Source organism: Biomphalaria glabrata, chromosome 13, assembly GCF_947242115.1.
Source record: "Biomphalaria glabrata chromosome 13, xgBioGlab47.1, whole genome shotgun sequence".
In the NCBI taxonomy this organism is placed as follows: domain Eukaryota; kingdom Metazoa; phylum Mollusca; class Gastropoda; family Planorbidae; genus Biomphalaria; species Biomphalaria glabrata.
In genome coordinates, this window is record NC_074723.1 from 25,301,654 (window position 1) to 25,316,849 (window position 15,196).

Below are 15,196 nucleotides of genomic sequence, written 5' to 3' on the forward strand. Positions count from 1 at the left end.
GGGTGAATGTTACCAAGGTAGCTTTTTAAATGCATTTTATATTTAAAAGAATATACAAAAAGTTGTAAGACCTCAATCTGGAATGATCAACCCCCAATCCACTGGAGCTCCCTTGTCTATATTGAACTTTTTTTTATGAGAGTTTTTTTTTTCTGAGTTTTTTTTCCTAAGTTTGTCAACTTAAGGTTTTTTAAATAGACTTATTTGTTGAAATGTAGGTCTACAATATGCAATTTTTTAAAATAATTTGGTTAACTTCTTTTTTTTTCCTTATTAATTAAAAAAATATTTGGTTAATAAGAGCTTGTAAAAATTTTAGTTTAAAAAATATTTGGTTAACAATTAGATCTATAATGAATTGTTGAATGTGTCACAATGCAAAGCGAAGTAGTGATAAAATATGCATTAAAAAAATGAATGAAGCATCTAGATCTAAATGTACATGTTGAATTATTTTTCTTTTGAATTAAATTGTATGCATTATGACTTGATGATCTATGTAGAGCAGTGTTTCCCAAACTTTTTCTTTAACAGAACACTTCGCACATTCAGATAGGTTAGTGGAACACTTGATTATATTTTAGGATGGATTATTTCCTATTTGTTTTTTAAATACAATTACTAAACCATAATCTGAATTTAGCCTTATTGTTTTATTTATTTTCTAGCATAAAAACATAATACAAAAAAATATATATATATACAGTGAGTTACGTTGGTCAAGACTGATCTTCTTGTTCACTTTCTTTGTTGGTTCACCTACATATAGTTAAACTAAGTTGGATGAGACTAAGAGTTAAATGCAAGGCAAAATAAGTGATGTCCTGATCAAAACTCCCTTGGCTGGATCATATATTGCCAGCCAGCAGATGCTTCTATATGACAAAAACTCTAGTGCCGGCCTGCATCTATAGGTAGTTGAGTGTTTCTCCAATACTGGTGACAAATAGGTATTGGTTCACTAAAAAGTCTACAACTCAAAAATTTTGTATTAAAATGTCATAATTTTCTAATCATTGCACTTAGAAATGGTTAATGTATAAATTGTGATATTTTGAGCTTGAAAAGTGCCTAGTGGAATTTTTAAATTGTAGAAAATGTGTGAAATAGTGCACAAAATGGCATCTTTTGATGTAACAGGGAACACCTGGCTTAGGTTGAAGTAATATTCTACGAAAAGCAAGGATTATTGAACAGACATTTTTGTTGAAATAGGTTAACAATATCATGTTATTGCATTTTCAATATATTTTTATTTTATATTTACTTTGGTATTACTTAGATGTTGCCGTAAAATATGCGTCACAGGTGCATCACATGGTGTCCCACCAAACTTGGAATTTTAAACCTTTATAAATTGTAAACAAAGTAAAGGATTCTGCTCCCTAGTGTGTTTCTGTTTCTAAAAGCATCAATGATTTATTTACATAGTGTAATTTTTATTTAAACCTGTAAAAATTTATATATAATTTTAATAAAATAGGTCTTGGTGTCCCAGGTGAAGCACCTCAAACGCACTTGACAAAAACGACAATAATTTTTTTTAACAAAGTTATTAATGTGATAGGAAATACTTAATGGTATCTCTGATACTGCTTAGTACACAACAAGTGCCATTTTCTTGGGAAAAGTCTACACATAGTAATTAACAGAAGACATTAATAGACATGGTGTCCCACATTTTTTCACTGTAGCACCTGAAACACTGCATGTTGATTCATACCAGAAAATCTCAGAGATCTAGATTTATATAAGTAGTTTTCTCACCAAATTTTTAAATTAATAATAAGAATTAAGCTTATTATTCTCAAGTTTGATCTAGAATACATAGAATACTATTTTTTAATCTAAGTTAATGTAAACCTTATTGTTTTATCATTGTTTGTGGTGCTTCACGGGACACCGAACAAGTCTTGATCTAGATATAGGTCTAGTGTAGATTTAAATCTACTCTATATTTCAAATTATATGTAAATCTAGTTTTAAGTCAGAAAGCTGCACCTTTTATTCTTTGATTAGGTCATGTTTGAGGCAGTTCTGTCTAATATATTTTTAAAGGATTGTTGAACACACACAAACAAGGGCCTAGTACATTCATTTGTGGTTATAGAAAACTATTTTGTGAATCACTAATAAAAGAATAATTGGTAATGTATTAACAGACTTTTAAAAAGTTGCATTTCAGCATGTATTAACAAAAAAAAACTATATATTTCATATTTGTGTCCCCTGTAACACCCGCAACATCTTGTGATATAATAGTCATGTTATAATAAATGCTTGAATAATTGTTGAGATATTACAGCAAATAATAGCCTATATATTTTAGCTATAATGCAAGTATAGCATTTATAAATTCTATTTTCTTATAAAAAAATCTTATTTATAAAACTTTTACCAGTAGTGTTACAGGTGCTACGGTGTCCCATTTTTTAAATTGAGCTCAAACATAACGTAAAAAATCCAATTTCTCTATCTAGCTGCTTAATACAATAGAAACATTCAAATTATGCTAAAAAAAAGCAAACAAATTAACAGTTAGATGTACTACTTTAATCATCAATGGTGTCCCAGTGATGCACCTGAAATGCAAAAATGTGTGTACACCCTTTTGCCAGCACTGCTGAGGAAATGTATGTATTCCAATTCATTTTCTATTGATAAATTCTTAAACTACAATGGCTGAAGAAGTGAATACACTTAAAATGAAACCAAAAACTTCCACTTTAATTTTTGACCTAATGTGACACTTTTTGATACCTGTACTGGAGAAACACTCAGCATGTATATGTATGACAAATGCATTCTCCTTTGTCATAGAGTCCCCTCCCTTATTTTGTCCACAGAACAGCACTGTACTATTTGACCTTTCATCTCATTGAAGAGATTTGACAAAGTCTTTGATTCTCATCACTCCATCGCTATTTGGTGACTACTGGTGATGCCATTGTAACATTTAGAAAATCTGTTATAAAAAGAGTTCCCAACCATGCCACACTCCAATCCTTCATTTCTCTACTTTGTTGTGTTGCTTCTTTTCATGTTTTATGCATTACAATTATTTTACAATATTTTACATTCAATAGTTTTACTTTCCTTTTTTTTCCATTACTGTGTGTGTCCGGCCTATGTCTAATCAACTCATGTTGCAATAAAACGCAGTTTTTTAAATATATATTATATATGTGTTATAATAAAAGCTATAAGATTAAATTGCATTTATGTCAATAATTATAAATATATTTATATTTAATTATAACATGTCAAGATTAAAGATTGTGTTTAATCACTAATAAGAATTCTTAAAAATGTGTGAAGTGTGAAAATTAAATGACCAATATATTAGAATAATTTTATTTATTTATAATTTTTATTAGTGATTAGAGTTTTAGAAATGTTAGATAATATTATACTAATAATACTAACTAGAATAGAATAGATCTATTAATCTGTATCATCTATTCTAAATCTAGAATTACTCAAAAGAAAATTAAATCAGTTTATTAAATACTACTTTAAAGCTTGAATATGATTGTATTTTAAATAAGTCCTAAAAAGTCTAGACCACATTCATCAGCATTGTCGCCATTGTTAAAATGAAGTCATTTTTTTTTATTTTGACTTACTTATGTACTTGAATTATGATCTTATCAGATCATGATCATCATCCATCAACATGATTATCAGATTATCATCACCATCATGAATGATTCTGTCAATCATGACAAGAAATGAAGAATTGCATTCAATCATAATCATGATGTCTGATGATACATACTTTAATTAAGCTGAGTTTAATTTACACACTAACACAGCATGGATGATAAACACGCTCAATGAAGTCAATGACTCAATAACTGATTACTGAATAATAAAGTGAATAACACTGGAGTGACTGGACACTGTCACTAGACTAGTGACTAGCTATTGTCACTTTTAATTATTATAATTATAGAGTCTAGATCTTTAACTATTTCTTTCTATACTATAAGATTTTAAGTCTAAGTCGACTCTAACTCTAACGCTAACGGTCTATCTTTGAGAATCTCTCTATTACTAGATTTATATTAATATTAAATATTACTAGTTAGTTTTAGAAGTAGTCTAGATATGTAGACAATGTAGATGACGAGTTGTCTATTCGAGATCTAATCTAATGAATAATCTATAGATCTAGATCTATAAAGTAGATGTATTCTAATATTCTAGACCTCTAGATCTAAATAGTAAATATATGGACTCAATAATATCTATTTCAATAATGAATAGGACAATAATCTAAGAGTAAATCTATTCTCTCCTCCTAGATTAACAGCTCTTCTGGTTAGGAAATTAAAATAAGTTTTATGTCTTACTGGGTATCTAGATCACATACCTATATAATGGTCTAGATATAGATCAATAATAATATAGAGGGTTAGGTTAGGGCCAACTTCCGTCTTCCGGCAAGGAGAACATAATAATAAAAAAAAAAAAAACTTGAGAGCTAGACCAGATCTAGACTCTGGGACAAGCTTGTATATACTACTTATTACTAGCTAGGTGATCATAGGTTAGACTACTTTGTCACACTTAGACACTCTAGTCCTAGCATATAATAAATAGTATTAGTACTATTAGAATATATTTTTATATTATATTAATAATTATTAATTATAAAATGAATTTATGTTTGTAAAATGTTTTACGTTTCGCAGTTTCGGCTGTTCCTTCAGAGTTGAAGATAGTTTACTTCCTAGTCCAAACCTCCCGCAGGACGACCCGGGGGGGGGGGGGGAGAAGGCAGGGTTTGAACCCGGAACCATCGGTAAATCCAAACGACAGTACAGCGCGCAAGCCGCACGACCAGGCAACCATATTAATGATGATTGATATTGTCTAGTTACAGTCTAGTATTAGTTTATGATCCACTCCTGATACATCATGCAGTTCTTAAATTTAAATATGCGATCTTACCTAATGGTTTACCTTATTACCTTAGGCTTAGCTTAAAGCTCCTGATTGACCTGAAACCAAAAGATTATTGATTGCAAATTTAGTCTATAGTTCCTGGGCCTAAGACTTAGATAAAGAGATCATGGGTCACGATGGGTGGCCTTTGTGTCATGGTCCTTCGCTTGACGTTGCTAGTGACAGTGTGATCCAAAGTAATGCTTTGTAAACTTTGTATTATGATTGGCACCAACTCAGTCACAGAAAAGCTTTAACCTTCTCCAGACAGAGACTTTTAGCATGTGTTGGGCCAAAAAGACAGAGCACTATTTCTAAACTAAGCACTTCTCTTACAAAAAAATTTCTAACAAATAAACTAATTACATTACATACACAAACTATATATATATATATATTATTGAAGAGAAATGAATGAACTAATATAATCTTATAGAAATCCATCTGAAATATTATCATTTATTAAAATAAGCCAAGCTAATTTGCATAGTTAATGTGCACAAAATTTCCAAACAAATTTTTTCAAACAGAACAGAATTTAAAAAGTAAGAGTTTTCTAAGAATTTTTTGTAGGCCTGAATAAGTCCTAATGCTTGTGTGTTGGGTCAACAAGGCCCATGAAGACCCTTCAGACACTTCTGTCACATTATTTGATTACTTTCCTTCCCAACTCCCTCCCCCTCCCTTCCAGGTACCATACCAACACAAACACCTTTATTTTGGCCACAATGACAGACACCCTTTTATGACCCGGGGATCTTCTTGTGAGCTGTTTGTTGGTCACAAAGTTGTCATCACATTTATTAGTCTCCCTGACAAATGTTTGAACTAAATTTATAGTAAAAAAAAAACAGTCAACGGGTTGCTAATTCCTTAAGGCTCAAATGGGTCTTCTCTATTCAGCTCCTCACCCTTAACTCTAAACCATGAATAGACATTGTCAACACTATCTAGATTTAGTACTAGTGTAGACCTTGATTTAATGTTTTCGTCAATACTGCCCTGATGTTACTAGCTAACTTAAAAAAATCAATACAAACAAATTATCATATTAAAACAGTGAAGGAAGTCGCCATCAGTTTACTATTTTGTAAAAAATAATAGGAAACACTGGCTAGCCAATCTTGTCTTTTTCGCTAAATAGCCTTGTGCCAATAGATCGGCAACGTTGTCTTAAAAGTTTAAGAGGAAATGCTACCAATTCCTAAGCGGCTCCACTTCTGATTTTCCTTACGATTTTCTGTATATACCACATAGCAGCAGAGGTTCCTAATCAAAGTACCCCTCAGCTAGATGAATTGCCTTACTAGGCAGACAAGCTCCATCTATCTGAAACACCCTGTTTTTAGGCGCCAAGTGTCCACCATTATCCCTTCACCTGTTAGTAATAGCAGTTTTGCAGTGTATAAGCTACACGAGCAGGCCAGGGGCTTAGTTGTCAGAGGCTAATTATGGCAAGAGTAGGCCTAAAAAAAGATGCAGCTCTGAATAGCTATCTTTACTTTTGAGGATGATACCCATGTCTTTGTGAAACATTCCACTTCCTGCAAGTCAACAGAAAACATTTTTGGTCTGCCCTGGGTATATTATCTTGATGGCAATCCCCTATAGATGCACCAACTGGAAAATCAATTCCATATGAGAAAGTAAAAAGAGAAAGAGGCAGAATATAATCTATCATTGTTATCAATTTAATGCTAATTTAAATTCTTAGCAGTCATACCCATGTTTGAGTTTTAAATTAAAAAGTATAACTTAATAACATTCCTTTTTTTTTTTTTTGTTCTTTCCAGCTTAAGATCATGTGCCTTTACACATAAATATACGCTATCGCTTATTGTTTCACATAAAATTGGTCCGGGCTGCAAGTATGTCCGGGGAAATATTTCAGCCAATGGAAGAAACTGATTCGTCATTAATTCGAAACCCTTTGCTCTGTTACCTCTGCAATGAGCAGTATGAGGACCCTTGTATCTTTGGATGTTTTCACAGTTTCTGTGCTCATTGCTTACGAGGAAGAATCGTTGAGGGCAAAATGTCTTGTCCAATATGTGGGTATGTCTCTTTTATACTCTCAATTTTTTTCCACCCTAATCAATATGATACAGTCATTCAATATTGTATTTTAAATTTTATTTACTCACAATATGGTGATTTTTTTTTCTACAAAAGAAAGTAAATACTAAAATTTACTTAAATAAAATAAAAATTTATTGTAAGTTTGTTCATTAAATTAGCATTTATTATTCTGTTTTTAAAGTTATATTCAAACATTAAAAGATGGAGCTGCATTACCACCCTCTGACCTTCTCTTGAAGTTTATGGTAGAATCCTCAACTGAAGAACAGGCTTTATGTGCTAACTGTGACACGGTGGGTAGTTTTACATGCAGCAAACTTTGACCCCATTAACCTACTTGCATAAATTATGTTTTGTATTTAATTTGATTTAAATTAATTAGATGTTATTAAATTTTTTAAAAGCTACTGTTTAGCCTTACTACCTTATGCATCACTTGATGGTCTTGTGTGGAGTTTTGGATCTCCCATCAAGAGCCTCTCCAGGTGGAGGATAGGGGAATTCTCTCCAGATGTGGTGGGTACTGGGGAAATAAAATATCCAGGTTGGACCATAATCAAATCTGCTGCCTTACAGGAAATGGAGGGATCCACAAAGGCTAGGGCACCTTACTCAAAAGTAAAGTCAGCTATCCTGGTCCTCAGAGAGCTGATAGGGGCAGCCACCCCAGATGATTGTGCTAACAACTAGGGTTGCACCAGATAGTTGCTCCGGCTCTAGCCAAATATCCTACCATTTTTCACTATCTGGTCATACTTGGGGCTGGATACCACTGCAGGATACTTTGCCGGATAGTAAAAAGTACACTGTAGTAGCTACCTGTCTGGCGGTGTGGGTCTGTTTCCCAACATTATTTGTTCTGTCTTAGATAATATGAAGGGAGCTCGAGCAGTGTTGTGTTTACTGAGCGCCTAAAGGCAGCATGGAAAACCTTCTCTCAGATACCCCCACTGGTCCACAAATGAGATTGGACTATAGCTCTCTGAACATGCTATAAGCATGAAAGTAGCGCTATATAAAAGGTATAAAATATTTTTTTAAGACCTAAAAAAATGCAATGAATTATAAACCATCCTGTATTTATATCTAAATAATAAATAATTCATGCAGCGTCGATAACATTAATGTGCTTCTGGCTAAGCAAGAAAGTGGAAACAATACAGGAATTTACTGTCAAGCACAACATCAAGAACTTCTTCCATTCCATAAATGAGGTCTATGAACTGACAAAGTTGGCCTCACCCCCTCTACTAAATGCTGATGGGACAATCCTATTGACAGATAAGGAAGAAATCCTGAAACGCAGGGCCAAGCACTTTGAAAAGGTTCTCAATACACCTTCCATTATAAATGAAGCAGCCATAGAAAGGAAACAGCAAGTACCAATAAATGAAAAAATAGATTAACCCCCCTACGCTAAAGGAAACTGATCTTGCCATTCAACAGCTGGCTAGCGGAAATAGCCCCAAGAGCCTAATTCAATTCCTGCAGAGGTCTACGAAAAGGTGGATTAGCCCTGATTTAAAGACTTCTTGAGCTGTTGTTAATTATGTGGGAACAAGAGTCACACACAAGACTTTAAAGATGCCACAATTGTCCATCTATAAAAGTGAAAATGAAACCGCCAGATCTGCGACAACAACAGAGGAATATCTTCTTCTCTCTATTGCTGGGAATAGGGAATAGATGTGGATGTCCACAAAAATTCATATCCATGGTGAGACTATTTCATGATGGCATGAAAGCTCATGTCCAGCAAAGTGGAGAACCATCAGAGCCCTTTGAAGTATCAAACGGGTTAAAACAAGGCTGTGTCCTAGCACCCACACTGTTCAGTATCATGTTCTCTGCTATGCTGACAGATGCATTCACAAATAGAGATAACAACAGGATAAATATAACATACAGATTTGATGGTGGCCTTTTCAACCTGAGGCAGCTCAAAGCAAAATTAAAAATAAAAACAGCAGAATCAGGGACCTGCTATTTGCTGATGACTGTGCCCTAAATCCTTGGTCTGAAAACAATCTGCAGAGCATGTTCAGTGAATTCTCAAGAGCATGTTCAGACTTTGGCCTTACCATTAACACAAAGAAGACTGAAGTCTTATATTTGCCTACTCGGATCCAAGCATCAAGATAAATGGACATAATATAAATGCAGTGGACAGATTCACCTATCTTGGCAGCACACTTTCCAGAAACAGAAAGATCGATAATGAAATCGACCTGCGTATCACCAAGTCCAGTACATCCTATTGCAGACTGTCTAAAAATGTCTCGAACAGATGAGGTATCACCACAAACACAAAACTAGGGGTCTATTGAGTTGTCATCCTCCCTACATTGCTCTATGCCTCAGAAACATGGACAGAAAACATGCAAAAAAACTGAACCACTTTCACATGACATGTCTAAGAAAAATACAGAATGTCAAAGGGCAAGAAAAAATACCAGATACTGAAGTCCTTTGAAGAGTGGGTCGGTAATTCTGCTAAGCATCCTCACAATCCTGATGCAGTCCCAGCTGCAAAGGGCAGGACACTTCTGCAGAATGGAAGACTGCCGCATCCCAAAACAACTCCCATATGACCAAGTAAGGGAAGGAAAGCGCTCACATGGCGGACCAAGAAAATGCTTTAGGGATACCCTCAAAGTTTCTCTGAAAGTGTTCAGCATAAACCCAGCCACCTGGGAGACAGAAGCACATGATAGAGCATTATGGTGTCGCGCTGTGAAAAACTAGCAGACTAGAACAGCTCTGGCAGCAGAAAAGCGCCAGAGAAGAAAAGCAAGGCCAGTGACACTAGCTCCAGCTGGAATAACCTGTCCAGTGTGCAGCCGAACATTCCAGGTTCACATAGGTCTCACCAGCCACATGAGGAGGCACAAAACCCCATTGCAAAGCCCTGAGACCCCTGGATGACAAAAGTAGTCATCATCGAACCACGATGGACGAACTATAATGTGCTTTACAAAAGATTCATGATCACCAGTCTAGAAATAATGCTTCAACATTTCATCAAAAGGAAGAAACAATGGTCTTCTAACATATAATGTAACATATGTAATCTAACAAGTAATTCTAAACATTCTAACAAAAGAAATGGAATCAGAGTAGAGACATAGAGCTAATGAGTTCAGATATGTTTGAGATCTGATCCATGTTTGGGAATTTTTTCTCTTTAAAAAATCTTTGAGTCCTGTGCAAGGCCAAATTGGAGGCCCCAGGTGGCTGCCTAGTTTGCTATGCCTAAGGCCAGCCCTGGTTTAGTCCAGACAGATGACCACATTAAGACATCATGTTGACACTGTCTAGAGGTCTTATCTTACGAGGAAACTGAGTTTGCTTAGAGATAAATCTCAATTAGGGGGCTGGAGTACACAACACATCCCTACTAGCGTGACCTTTTTTTTTTTACTTAATCTACAAGTATATACCTATGCTTCATTAGTGATGGGAACTAAATCTAAAGAAACAAATTATAACTAAGTTTAAACTGAAAATAAAGAAGTTATTTCAATATTAAGAAGAAAAAAATATTCAAATAAACTAAAAAAAATTAAACTTTGAGAACTTTTCAAAATTTGTGTGAGTGGTTTGTTTGGTCTAAACCTAGCTAGTCTATCTGACTATATATGCTTCTCTTATATGTAATTCTTTTATCATTGTAGAAATCGTTCTTCACAATAAAATCAGTAATAAGGAAGATGTTCTTGCTCAATAAACTAAAACAAAGAAGTGCATTTATGTAAATGTGTGTGTATACCTTTGTCCTGAATAAAACCTTAAGAAAAAAAGGCATTTACATTTTTTAATTCGATTCTTCTTCTTCTTCATCGTTCTCATTGTTATGTTGGAGTGTTCATATGACTAGACCAATACATGAGATGAACTGCGCAGTGGTTTCCAAATCAGGGAGCTCTCCATATAGTTTTCTTTCTATTGGGGTGATTTGGGGCCAATGTCTTATACAGGCCTCTTGGTAGAGAGAGCAGTTTTGGAGGACTTAATTCGATTGACTTATTGGAAAACCTTACAATAAAATCTCATAAAAGAAATTGAACCAGATCTTAACATTTATATCTAGTAGCCAAAAAAAAAGGCTGGAGTGTTTAGAAACATTTGACCTTGTAACATTTGTAACTAGTGTTAGGGTAGAATAGATCTACATGCTTGATTAACCATGCCAATGTTTTATTGTCTGGCCTGACCACTTAACATACAACTAACACTATTGTGTATTTGCAAGGAAAAAAATGTGTAATGGTCATCACCATCATTGACTGTACTCAGTACCCCTTTTAATTATGTATTTAATTCATTAATGTTTAAAAAATCACAAAACTAACACATTTTATGACTTCAAATTTCACAAAAGATTAACAAATGCACTAAGAATTTGTATTATTTACATTTTTTGGGGTCTCCCGAAATAAACTAAAATAATCACTCTCACATCTAGAAAAAAAAATTTTAAAGAGAGAAATAAAAAGTTAAACATTAAAAAGATTGTGTAATAAATATTATATAACAAGTTACTCGCTGAGAGTAACGCCGCACTGATTGACTGAATGAGTTAAAATTGTGACTTAGAGGGTGTTTTTATATTTAAAATCTCTATAGCTTTTTTAACAATGTTTTCCGCAAATAGATGTCAAAGTTCTTTTTTTAAATTATTATGTTGATACCAAATCTGAAACTGACATTCATTGTGTATACAAAATTTATTCCAGTATTCTTTAAATTTTTTATATTAAATTTCTTAAAAATACTGAAATTATAAATGCTCTTTAACAGCATTTATGAGAGCTCTGAATTTTGTTAGAGAACAATAAGAAAGATCTCACCAAAATGATTAGTGTATAAAATTGACCATAACGGTGAGTTATATAAGTGTTAGGAGGTGTGGCTGAGTGCTAAAGCGCTTGGCTTCCGTATCGAGGGATCTGGGTTTGAAGACTGGCATATTGAATTTCAGGATTTTTGGGCGCCTCAGAGTCCATTCAGCTCTAATGGATACCTGACATTAGTTGGAGAAAAGTAAAGATGGTTGGTCATTGTGCTAGCCACATGACAACTGTGGGCAACAGAAACAGATGATCTTTACATCATCTGCCCCATATATCGCAAAGTCTGAAAGGGGAACTTTACTTTACTTTTTTATATTTGTATAGTGTTAGATGAGTCTGTAGACCCAATTTGAAATATATAGATCAAAGGATAACCTCATCTACACCTTTTTCTCTTATGATTGCAAATTGTAATGGTTATAAGATCATTTATTTAAAATATTTTAATAAGTCTTTCAAAATAAACAGACTAATTATTATAGTGAACTCTTGCATATCAGGCAGAGACTGCTACCATGTCTTAAAGAACTTTTCAATAAAGGGCCTAATTATATCTTATATTTATCAGTTCTTGTCAAAACTAGTGTTTCTCTTTATCAGCAATAGAATAGAAATTATAAAACATTTTTATGTATATTGTTCTTGTAACATTAATACTGGGAAAAGAAAATCATAATTAAGTGGGGGGGGGGGGAGAAGGTTAAAAATTAAAATTTGTTTTCATTTATTTGATATTGCTTGGTTGAACCATTACAATTATAATTATAATTTTTTTTTTTATTGTAGGCTGCTGTGCAGATGTTTTTCTGTAACACCTGTATGCAACCTCTGTGCCTAAACTGCAGGGAGGAAACTCACAAAGCCAAAATGTTTTCTAGTCATGAGGTAGTTCTCTTGACTAAACGAGCCAGAGAAGTTCATAAAAAATGCTGTAAGTACATTTTTTATTTTAATTTATTAGTTTTAATTTGTATTGAGGTAAAGTTTTTAATCCAGAGTTTCTATTTCAAATTGTCTAGGTTTACATGATGAGCCATATATCATGTTTTCTTCAGAGAAGAAACTAATGTTATGTATCAACTGTTTTCGAGATATGAGGATGTAAGTACAATGAAGACTTAATGGACTAAATAGAGGAGTGGAGTAAACTAACCTTTCAGTCAACTTTTTTTTTTATTGTCATTGTTTAGAGAAAGCAGAGGTCAATGTTTAGATTTAGAAACAGCCTACACACAGAGTTTTAAAAAATTAGATCTCAGAGTTCAGGTATGTCTTCTGTTTTACATATTTAATTAAATAAATTATAAAATTTGCATGCATGGACTTTTTCATAAAAAAGTGTATGGTTAGATTTCTGAGGAAAAAAATTGTATCAACTAGTTTGGATCAGTCATGTAGTTCAATAGGCAATAGATCTAGACTAATATTAAATCTGGGATTAGAAATATTTTTTACCAATTGATTTTGTTTAGCACTATTTGAGTCTTTTGGCTTCCTCAATGCACTGTGATCCTATCACTTGTCTGTTTGTACCAGTTTGGAATGGAGAGGGGTTGGGCAGAAAGACGAGGGTATCTGGGTGAATGTAACTGTGATAGTTTTTTAAGTGCATTAAAAATAAACGTTGTATGGCTTGAATTCGAGCTTAAGGGCTCAAGCTAATACAGTAACCATTGTGTCAGCAAAGGGCTTTTGAAAATAGAACGTTTCATAGCTATCTATTGTTAGTTTCAAACTTTTAAGCTATGGCCTAATTCTCTACGCTATGTAAAAAGGGCTGGATTCTCAGACAATAGACCTAGTAGAAAATTTTATATACCTTGGGAGTGTAGTCAGTATATCAGGTGGAACAGATGAAGACATTAAACGTCATATAAATCTAGTGCGTCAGACATTTACACAGCTAAAACCAACCTGGAAATCTCCCCACATCTCTAACAAGACTAAAAAAAGAATCTTTAACTCTAATGTCAAAGCGATCCTACTGTATGGTTCTGAAACATGGAGAGTAACTGAAGCAACAACAAAAAAAGTACAAACCTTCATCAACAGGTGTTTGAGAAATATCCTAAAAATACACTGGTACAACAAAGTAGAAAACACCAAACTGTGGGAGATGAGGGGACATAAAAATATAGAACTGCAGATCTTAGTGAGGAAGTGGAGATGGATTGGTCACACCCTTAGAAAAGATACCAGCAACAGAGCTAGGCAGGCCTTAGAGTGGAACCCCCAGGGAACAAGATGCAGAGGAAAACCAAAAAAAACATGGCGACGCAGTGCACTAGAAGAAGCAGAGAGGACAGGAAAGAGCTAGGAAACCATCAAAAAATTAGCAAGAGACTGTTGGTCGATACCCTATGTTCCATCAGGAACCCAAAGGAATGATGATGATGTATAAAGGGGCTAATTCAACTTATACCACCACATCTGTCAAGTACAATGTCTTTCCCTTGTTTGATACCAAACAAAATAAATAATTAACAATAATTTATTAACTAATAGGTTCATTTTTTTATTTATTTTTTGTTGATTTTTGTTTTGTCAGGTACGAGAAATAATTGTGCAAAATGTTAACTTGTGGGAGAAATAACATGTACAAAAATTACACCAGAGTGAGTTGATAGAAGCTTTGTAATAAAAATGGAGCATTTTTTTCACCCTTCCCCTTCCCCAAATCCAAGAAAATAATAATATTCTAATGATCTTGACTTAGAAGACAGTGTGCAAAACAATCCTGTACATTAACACTTATTTAACTCTTGAATGTATAATGCCAATATTGCTAAGTTAGGAAACTTCTGTCATACTAACTAATACATTTACAAAAAAATGTTTACTTTAAAACAACAATTAATAAGTAGTTTTTCATATTATTGCGTTATTGCAAGTAGTACACCACAGCGCCATGTCTAGGTATTATGTCCATAGAAGACTTACCTAAAGGAAGTTTTTGTTGTTGTTTTTTTTTACAAAAATTTTTTTTTTTCTTGAGGTTTTGAATAAGAGATTGATCCTTTACTAAACAATTAAATCAGTTAGATAATCAATATAAGACATCAGTTAGGCCAGGTTCACATCTAACTTCACTTTCACCTATCCCTTGGTTTGCTGGACTGTTTGGGCACCACACAAGATCTTTCAACCTTCTTTCTCCATTCTTCTGTCATTTGCCTTTGATAGAATTTCATTCTGATATTCTTTCTGAAAATATTGAAATCTGCCTCCTGGGTGGACCACTTTGGGGGCCGATTTTTAGTTTGTGTTTCCATACAAACTGTGTTTGTAACCTTGTTTATTCTTAATCTAGATCT

The 15,196-nt window shown here is 33.7% G+C and overlaps 2 protein-coding genes across 5 annotated transcripts in view; one reads left to right on the forward strand and one right to left on the reverse strand.

Moving 5' to 3' along the window:
- The window catches only part of LOC106074018 (serine/threonine-protein kinase mTOR-like), a 44,251-nt gene extending 39,936 nt beyond the window's left edge, over nt 1-4,315 (reverse strand). The window contains exons 1-2 of one of the 3 annotated variants that reach the window (XM_056008372.1): nt 4,212-4,315; nt 3,627-3,712 (exon numbers count right to left, since the gene is read on the reverse strand). The gene's annotated coding sequence lies outside the window, so the exon portion shown is untranslated. Of the gene's footprint in view, nt 1-3,626 lie in introns of all 3 variants that reach the window. The other 2 variants (XM_056008373.1, XM_056008374.1) reach the window with 2 other exon arrangements.
- A 106-nt stretch (nt 4,316-4,421) lies between these two features.
- Nucleotides 4,422-15,196, forward strand: part of LOC106074017 (RING finger protein 207-like) — a 31,493-nt gene continuing 20,718 nt past the window's right edge. The window contains exons 1-6 of one of the 2 annotated variants that reach the window (XM_013234734.2): nt 4,422-4,552; nt 6,744-7,005; nt 7,211-7,322; nt 12,669-12,813; nt 12,902-12,983; nt 13,073-13,148. In XM_013234734.2, the coding sequence (XP_013090188.2) occupies nt 6,821-7,005; nt 7,211-7,322; nt 12,669-12,813; nt 12,902-12,983; nt 13,073-13,148 (600 nt within the window). In that variant the 5' untranslated portion in view covers nt 4,422-4,552; nt 6,744-6,820. The remainder of the gene's footprint in view (nt 4,553-6,743; nt 7,006-7,210; nt 7,323-12,668; nt 12,814-12,901; nt 12,984-13,072; nt 13,149-15,196) is intronic. The other variant, XM_056008375.1, reaches the window with a different exon arrangement.